General features: G+C 33.0%; 1 protein-coding gene across 1 annotated transcript in view; it reads left to right on the top strand.

The window, feature by feature from the left end:
* Window positions 1–2,003: 2,003 nt before the first annotated feature.
* LOC145266970 (uncharacterized) overlaps window positions 2,004–10,000 on the top strand; it is a 170,315-nt gene continuing 162,318 nt past the window's right edge. The window contains exon 1 of the mRNA XM_080122809.1: window positions 2,004–3,380. Coding sequence (XP_079978935.1) covers window positions 2,153–3,380 — 1,228 coding nt within the window. The 5' untranslated portion in view covers window positions 2,004–2,152. The remainder of the gene's footprint in view (window positions 3,381–10,000) is intronic.

Genomic DNA, 10,000 nt, shown 5'->3' with positions numbered 1-10,000 from the left:
GAGACAATTTTAATTTTTGTTCCTTTTCTCCACGTTAAAAAACGACCCTGGTGTCTAACTCTGTCCCGTGGGGAGGCATTGTAAATACGAACATCGTTGCTGAAAGGAATACTAGCGTTGGCCACGAGGTTAACCGGCATGAAAAGCAAGGCATTCTGGCGGCGTATTACAAATTAAATTTAAAAATAAAAAAAGGAAAACGAAGAAGCGGATATAATACTAATGTTAAAGCACTTGCGTTCACATCTTGCCATTTATTTAAAACAGTGTATTCATATAGTTTACTAGTGTAAAAAAAATAAACTCGGCAAATACAAAAACTACCAAACAAACATCCACTTTTATATTGTGCCAAACTACATAAAACATTTGCGTTAATTCGAGGCCATAAACATTTACACGCATTTAATATAGAACAAGAAATCGTTTTTTCTTAGTACTTGTATCAGAATATATATATATATATATATATATATATATATATATATATATATACATATATATATGTCTATATATATATATACATATACATATATGCATATAACATATGGCCAGAAACTAATAGAAGCTATCTTTTTAACTAATCAATTATATATTTGACAAAAAATATACATAATAAATTATTATCTTACACGCAAAAGCAATATTTGTATTGCAAAAATGTAGGTATACTTTTATATATCAATTCTTACATCTACATCTACATTAATATATATATATATATATATATATATATAGATAGATAGATAGATAGATAGATAGATAGTTAGTTAGATAGATAGATAGATAGATACATGTACATGTATTCTTATAAATGTACATGTATATACACACATACATATATAGTCATCGATATATATTCATAAATCACGTCCATTAAGTATAAATAGATACATTGTTGATACTGTTAAGCTATCTCTGTCCCAGCCCCTATCTGTTTCGCCCCACCCTTTTTCTATTTAGCGATCTCTCGTTCTATAGGTAATATACCTACGGAACTTCGTACTGTAGTTGCGAAACGCAAGACGCCATTTAAAAACATCGATTTTTAAAAAATAGTTTTGAAATTTATTTTGTTTTTTACTATTTGAACCAAGCGGAGATCGTTTATATTTATTTGTATATAGACGATAAAAAATTTTAAGCAATATTTGTTTTTATTGAATTATAAATTAAATTCAATAATAATAATTAAAAAAAAAAATAATAATAATATATTAATAATATATTAAAAAACAGAATTTTAATGAGTTTGGAGATTTCCTTAATTTTGGACGATTAAAACTGGACTAATTATTTATACTTATAAATTATAGCCGACAAAACTCTAATTAATATATATATATACTTATTTTAATTATCAATAAATCAAATGAAATTATCGTATGTTTGAAAAAAAATATCGACATTTTTTCCTGTCCCTCAATATTAGATAAAAATATTCATAATCCAAAAAAATGAACAAAACAAAGACAATTATTTATATGTATTTATTAAAATATATACTTGACAAATAAATAAATATATATATATATATTTACTTATATATATATATATATATATATATATATATATATATACATATATATATATATATATATATATATATATATATATATATATATATATACGCAGACACATATTTTGGTAGTATTATTAAAATATATCTATAGCATATAATATAAACAGTGGCATTCGTGTTTCATTCCCACAATAAAGCATCAGGCTAAATGCATTTCGTTCAACTACGATTACTAAACTACACTAACATATTCATTCTATTAAGTTATAAGATACCTACATAAATAATATATGTATATATGTACATATATATGTACATATATATATATATATATATAATGTTTCGCTGTGGCACAGTTGTTCAGTGTTACTAGACAAATGCGTAACGCTATCATTTTACAGCAGTCGAAGGTTTTGCCAACTGCGTTAAAACTATAACCCACAATGAAACGAAAAACTTAATTTTTATATAAACATTATTAACTGCCGACGAGTGATCTATTCGTTTTGTTTTTAACAAAGTGTTTTGCGTTATCGCAATGCATTTATTTATAAATATGTATTTGTGAGGAATATTTTAAATTAAGTTAAGAATTGCGCGTGAGTAAAAAAAAAAAGAAAAAATCGAACTATGTATTGCGGTATAGATCCGCACGGCTTGACTGTGCAACACATGTTCGGTGCCACCCCGAAGTTGTACACGACCCCACGGACATGGCACCCGCATATCTACGACAAGCCACCCAAGCAGCCCACCCCGCATTCTATCCGAAACATTCTCGGTTTGGTCACCGATGAGAAACTAACTTTTGACGAACTACGTCACGCGAACCTCTATCCGGCTCATACGCATTCCTTATCGCATGCCCACCCTGCAAGCGTCTTGCATCGGTCTCACCTCGCCTCCCGGCGGGGTCTAAGCGGGGACCTACCCTCGTCCTTAAGCAATAACCACCACCTACACCACCATCACAATGGCGGTGTCGGCGTGGCCGGCAGTATAATTATTAGTAACAGTGGTCGCAGTAACAGTAATAGTCCGGTCATCGGTGGTGGGGTACCACCCGGATCTGGGTCCATTTCTAGTATCCCGATCGCAGGTCGGAGGTCACCGTCTCCAATACCCGCCAATCCGCACTATCATCATCACCATCATCATCATAACAGTAATAGCAACAACAACAATAACAACAGCGGCATTATCACAAATGGCGGCTCCTTCACCGGGGGAGGCGGAGGTAGGGACATTAGTGGGGGAATTGCAAGTGTCAGCGCTCAATTCTTACACCATCATATCCACAGTCTGCACACGGGCCGGACGTCACCGGGTTCGATCTCGGCCAGAGACCCTAATAACGTAATCAGCGCTAATAATAATAATAATAATAATAATAATAATAATAATAACAATAACAATAACAGTACTAATAATAATATTAATAATACGACGAACAATGATGACAATAACAACGATTGCCACCACCACCGCCACCAACATCATTATCACCACCATAGCCACCACGTCAAAAAAGATCCGGGAGGTCAACGATGCACGAAATCACCGACCCTCGCGCAACAGATGTCTTTATCGTCTTCCTCGTCGTCGTCGACAGGGTCATCAACGGGGGCCATCGGACTGACTTCGGCGTCTTCGACTGGCCAGGGTCTAACGACGACCCTTGTTCAGTGTACGAACCTTGACTGTAAATACCGGTCAGTTGGACCCACGGACCTTCGAGGGGACACGATAACTCCGCCATGTGATACGCTCAAAATCGATTGCTCGGTGTCTGTGGAAAATACCCCAAATATCTCCGCATGTTCGGTTTCGAAACTCGACGAATCTTCATCGTCAGAAGGTAAGTCAACGTTTTAATATATTTTTTTTATTTGTTTTTCATTATTTCATATGTTTAGTAAAATGCATTTGATGATTTCGAGAGAAAAGTTTTCTTTTTCAAAAAGAAGTTTTCGTTGCCGCATTACTGATTTCTTGCAGATTACAACACGTATATTTCCAAAACCATTAAAAAGTATTCTTATTTATTTTTATCTTTTCATTAATTTGTATTTGTCATTAGAATTAAATTAAATAAACATTTTTATTAATTTTTATTAAGTTTTCCCTATTTTAGTAAAATAAAAAAAAATGAAAATGTTGCGTTATTAAATATATAAAATAACTTTAATCCAGATTTTACTATTAATTTTTATTTGTTTTTCATTATTTTTTTGTATTTAGTAAAATGTATTTGATGATTTCGAGAGAAAACTTCTTTTTCTAAAAAAATAGAACTGTTTCGTTGATGCATTACTGCTTTCTTGCAGATACAACACGGACATCTGCAAATCTATTCAAACTTTTTCTTAGTTATTTTTAATTTTCATTATTTTTAATTTGTCAGTAGAATTTAGTAGTCGACATTTTATTATTTTTTTTTCATTGTTTTAGCCAAACGAAATTTTAAAAACTGAAATCGTTGCGTTATTGACTATATATACATATATAACTTTCTAGTTTGCACTTTTCAAATGCTTGCGAGATTATGTATCGATGCCTCCGTCCAGTTTCGAAAGACAAAGGGTACTTGTAGGTAAAGATGCGCGGGGGAATGTAAAGAGAAGGGTTACGCAATCTCCAACCGCACCTGTTTTAATCGGCACTGCTTGGGTCCAATGGCAAGGAAAAATCCAGAACGACTGGAAACAATGCCAAGATAAGCGGAGAGCATATACAGAACCTGAAAGTCCCAAATGTTCACCCAATTAAATACTGACCAGGTTCAACGCTGCTTAACTTTGTAGTTATGCCGAATATATATATATATATATATATATATATATATATATATATATAGTAGAAATGGTAATTAATAAAAACTGAAGAAAGTGCTCAATACTGTTGTAGAGCAAATATGCGTTCTATTTTTTATTACTCTCCTCAGACTTTTACAGAAATACAGGATTTCTGTAAAAGTCTGAGGACGCTACGGACGGCCAAAAATCGGCCGGGTAGCCGAAACAATAATGTAACCTAACAGAAAGATACGGTAATAAAAAATAAAACGTATATATATATATATATATATATATATATATATATATATATATATATATATATACACACACTTGGCAATCTTTTTGTTATCATCAACGTCAGCATACATGTTTATAATACATTTTTGTCCATTGACAAGAAAGAGGAAGACGGAACAAAACAAGCTTGTTTAGCTGTGTGTGTGTGTATGTGCGTCTGTGTGTGCGTGTGCGTGCGTGCGTGTGTGTATGTGTGCGTGCGTGTTCGTGCATGTGTGTGTGTGCGTTTACGTGCGTGTGTGCGTTTACGTGCGTGTGCGTGCGCGTGTATGTGCGTGTGTGTATGTGTGTGTATGTGTGTGTTTATGCGTGTATGTGTGTGTGTTTATGCAAGTATGTATGTGTGTATGTGCGTGCGTGCGCGTGTGTGTGTGTTGTAGACGATATCAATCCCGATGAACGACTGCCGACCTCCTCTTTTTTCTTTTTCCTGGTTATTTATATAAACTTTGTCTTATAAAGTCATCCATCGACATCCCTAAAACATAAATATTTAATGTATTTATTCTTTATTTTGCGTCGCACAATTCTAACTCCCCGACCTGGAATATAAACCTCTCTTTGTTTTTGGTGATAATTACAATTCCGGCCATATTTATAGGACAAAAACAACCTCGTTTAACTGTAAGTGTAGCACCATAATAGTGATCGGCAGCGTTGAAAAATGGATAGAATCTGATCATGTAATCAACAGGAATTTCCTTACATTTAACTTAAAAAACTATCGTCTTATAATCAGCTGGATAGTGGAACCATAGTGCAGAGTACCACGCGCGGTCATCTCTTCTTAAGAAATTTTGTTCATTGGATTTGTGATTTCATGAAGGCATACGTACAGTTCGGAGGAAAATCGTTGATAGTGGGTGTAGCAAGACGAGTTATTGTTGAGAATGTTTTGAAGTGGAAGGCGTAGATGGAAGCTCAATTAGGCAATTGCCATGAAAAAACGATATAAATGAGAAAGACTGACAGCACAGACGAATTTAAAGTTCGCTTTCGGGCATTGACAAGAGAGAGTAAAGGAACAAATCAGCTGCGTTTAGCTCTAAGTGTGTGTGTGTCTGTGTGTCTGTGTGTGTGTGTGTGTGTGTGCGCGTGCGTGTGTGTGTGTGCCTTTCCTTTGTCTGGTTGTTTATGTTAACTGTCTTATATTGACATTCCTGGAATGTAAATAATTTCAATATTTAATTATTCTTTTTACACTGCGAAATTCTAACTTTCCGATCTGGAATCTCAGCATTTTTTTTGTTTTCGATGATAATTACAATTCAGGTCATTTTTCTAAGCCACAATAATGTAGATAAAAATTAACTTGGAATATGCGTGTGTGCACACAACCGATCTTATCGGCGTCGCCCCAACTCAATATTCAACAAAATTAAATTTAAAAAAAGATAAGTGTTTGAGAAGGCCGATACAAAGATAGGATAACTGGATGGTGAAGTGACATGGCGAAAACCGCATATAAATTACAATCAACGTATATCTATTTGTACATTAAAACGCATTTCACATATAAATAAGTATGGGAATGAGGTTTAAAATAACCAGAATAATAAAATGTATTTGCTAATTTCGAGAAAAAGTTCTATTTTTTGAAAAGAATTGGTCCTTTGCTACAATTCTGCTTTCTTGCGGAATGCACCATGGTCGTCTTCAAATCCATTATAAAAGTTTTTATTATTCATTTATTTATTTTTACGTTTAATTATTTTTAATTTGTCATTAGAATTTTATTAAATAAATAAAATATTTTTCATTACATTTTATTTTTCGTAAAGTGAAATAAAATAAAATGTAAGTGTTTGAGAACGCCGAGAGCAATGCACTATACTCGGACGATGAAATTATATATGAACAAAAACAGTAAATCGAAAACCGCATAAAATCACAGATATATATATATATATATATATATATATATATATATATATAATATAACTACTTAATTTACTCACATAAAATTAATATACGAAAGTATAGATTTATGCGTAAACGTTAAGTATTTACTTCAAAAGTGCTCAATACGTAGGTAGAGCTAGTAAGTAAGTTATAAAATGTATATGACGATTAAGCTACACTAAATATTCCACGTTTCATCCACTCTAGGATTCTTCAGGCTTATGCGCATAAAGAATCCTAGACGAGATGAAGAATCCTATAGTGGATGAAACGCGGAATATTCAATGGAGCTTAATCACCATATACATTTTATAACTTACTATATATATATATATATATATATATATATATATATATATATATATATATATATATATAGGGTGACCCCCCAAAAACAGAGGACATTCAATTGCTTTCTGAGCATTTTACAGTCAACGGAGAAAAAAAGGCCATGGTTAACGCTGGCCGAATGAATACGGTCTCTACTAATCAAGCCAAAGATGGCTTGTGTTGCGGGTTCGAATATATCGACTTCTGTTAATCGTGACACTCTGCACTGAAGATTCCCGACCGAAAGGATGAAACAATAATGTCTGCTTGTGTTTAATTATTATAGTAAATATATATATATATATATATATATATATATATATATATATATATATATATATATATATATATATATATATGTCAGGTCATGTCATATGCTACTGGTATCATGTAACCCAGTACTACCTGCCTCATGGTCGGGTCACCGGCGACTAAACTGGTTCCCCCACCAGACTTGTTTGGTGAGGAGGGCGGCTAGTCTCCCTGAAGGATTAAAAACAAGACCTTCCAAAGGGCGAATGAACTCTTTTTCTGGGTCAACGGCCAACTAGCACTGTGTATATTTGTGTGTGTATATATGTGTATTGGGGTGGAGAGGGCTCCCGTAAGCCGTGGTGAAGGCAACCTTTCTAGGAGAAGCAAATCTCTGATTTAAAAAACCATAAAGCCGGAGACCAGTACCCGCATTAAGCCTGTCTGCAGTTTAATTTGTTGCTGGCTATCTTGCTCTTGCTTGTTGCTGGATCTCAACATTTTGAACCGAGAGAGAGACTTAGCTGTCGTACAAAGCTAAGACTTTGTAACATCATCTTTGTATAGATACTCTCTCAGGCATTTGGGCTCATGGATTTTAAATGTCTGAGGGAGTGGCACTCGTCTGATAAGACGTTGCAATCATATATATATATATGTGTATATATATGTATGTATATATATATATATATATATATTAGCTATTAACGAAATCTACAGTAGCGGTTCAAAAAAATAAATAAACGTGTGTGTGGGGGGGGGGCGTACGTGCAGACAACTCAGACAACATAAGTCCAAGCTTTTGGGAAAGACATTCTGATTTGCACCCACTTTGCTTATCATCTACATCTACTCATCAATCTTCAGCTGTATATGTTAACACGTCCATAAACGCGAGTGCGCGTACCCTGTGTATGTATGAGTACGTGAAGAAGCATTTGTGGTAGTGCGCGAGTGTATATACATGTATTTTCACGTATACGCGTGTGTTCGTGGGGTGGCGTGGAAGAACTTGGTTTTGAATAGAGGCCACATAAGTAGCTGACCATTCCAAGTCAGAAAAGGCTGGAAGGGTCATAGTCAAATAGATCTTTCCTTAATGGCTATACCCGTGCCCCATCCCCCCGCTGCTAACTCTGCCCGTTCACTCATGTTTTATATCATTCACACTGAGGAAGATCGAAGGATCGGTCGAAAATATATGTTTTTGAAGGAAACATTCTTGTTTCTTTTTCAAAAGACTTTTTGTATTCCTACACGTCAACACACAGGAAATAAATACAGAAAAGATATAAACATTCATATATTTTTCGTATTGATTTTTTATTCATACATATTTGAATATATATATATATATATATATATATATATATATATATATGTATTTATTTATTTATTTATTCATAAAAGAAAATATTTCACATATAATTAAGTATGGACATGTGTAAAAAAATAAGTAAAATGCAAAAATGTATTTGATAATTTCGAGATAAACCTCTCTTTTTTCGTTGCTGCAATACTGCTTTTTCTGCAGAGTACATAGTTGTACGTTTCATTATTTAGAATTCAATTAAATAGATACTATTTTTCCTTTTACATTATTGAAACGGTACCACAACACGGATTCCTTGCAGAATCTGGTAGTTTTAAAATCCAATATTTCTTTCATAAACCCCGCACTCGACAAGAAGCAGACAATTTAATCTCTCAATCGTTCTCACAAGACTCTTCATCTTTTAAATAGCAATTATTGAAGATAATTAATGCTTATCCTCAAGCAGCTTTTGTTCTTTATAAGTGGTTATCTTGAACGTTTAGGCCGACGTAATCTCCTTCACTTTTCATGAGTGTGTTTGAGAACTTAGGATCATTCTTTTGAACGCATATGTTGCTATATTTTTTATACATATATATATAGCCAGGGTAGACTGGTTGGGGGAGTACCTGCATATCAAGTTATCATGAGAACCACTTGTGCAGCGATACATGGGGCGAGGCTATCTAGTAAGTGGTGAAATTGGCTACATCTCTCTCTCACTCTCTCTCTCTCTCTCTCTCTCTCTCTCTATATATATATATATATATATATATACATATATATATATACATATGTGTGTGTATATATATATATATATATGCATATAAGAAGAAGAAGAAAAAAGGAGAAGAAGAAGAAGAGAGTTGCAAAGTAGAATTTTACAAATTTTTTTTTTTTCGACAGAATACTCCAAAGCTGGGTGCTCCTTAATCCTCGGACTTTCAACGAATGCGATTTCTTCTCATCAGAGGAAAAAAATTGTTAACCAGAAAGTCACGTTACAAGTTTTAACATTTCTATGTATTTGCTGGTAGGTGGAAACTTAAAGTTTTATAATTTTTAGTCACAAAACTTAAAAAAAAAAAACATAAGATGTAAATTTGTAAAACAGTTCATAGAAATGTTAAAAACGTTAACGTGACTTTTTGATTATTTCGCTAACAATGTTTTCCTCTGATGAGAAAAAATAGCACTCTTTGAAAGCCCGCGGATTAAGTAGCACCTTACTTTGGAGTATTCTGCCGAACAATAAAACCTTTTTATAAATTTCTACTTTACAGCTCTGTTCTTATTATTATTTATCCTAAGCTCTACTATCGTCAGTGAATGTATTGAGCTTTTTCATTTGTTTGGGATTAAAATATTAATAACAATATTTATATTTGATTTTGGAATTTGTTTTTCCTTGATTTGTAAATTCTTCCTCATAAGCTTTTCTGCCTTTATATATATATATATATATATATATATATATATATATATATATATATATATACATATATATATATATATATATATATATACTATACATATATATATATACTATACACATATATATATATATATATATATATATATATA

The sequence above is a fragment of the Euprymna scolopes genome, chromosome 42 (assembly GCF_053919585.1).
Source record: "Euprymna scolopes isolate OS-2025 chromosome 42, ASM5391958v1, whole genome shotgun sequence".
Classification (NCBI taxonomy): domain Eukaryota; kingdom Metazoa; phylum Mollusca; class Cephalopoda; order Sepiida; family Sepiolidae; genus Euprymna; species Euprymna scolopes.
The sequence above is the reverse complement of the archived record's forward strand: the minus strand, read 5'-3'. Positions and strand labels throughout refer to the sequence as shown.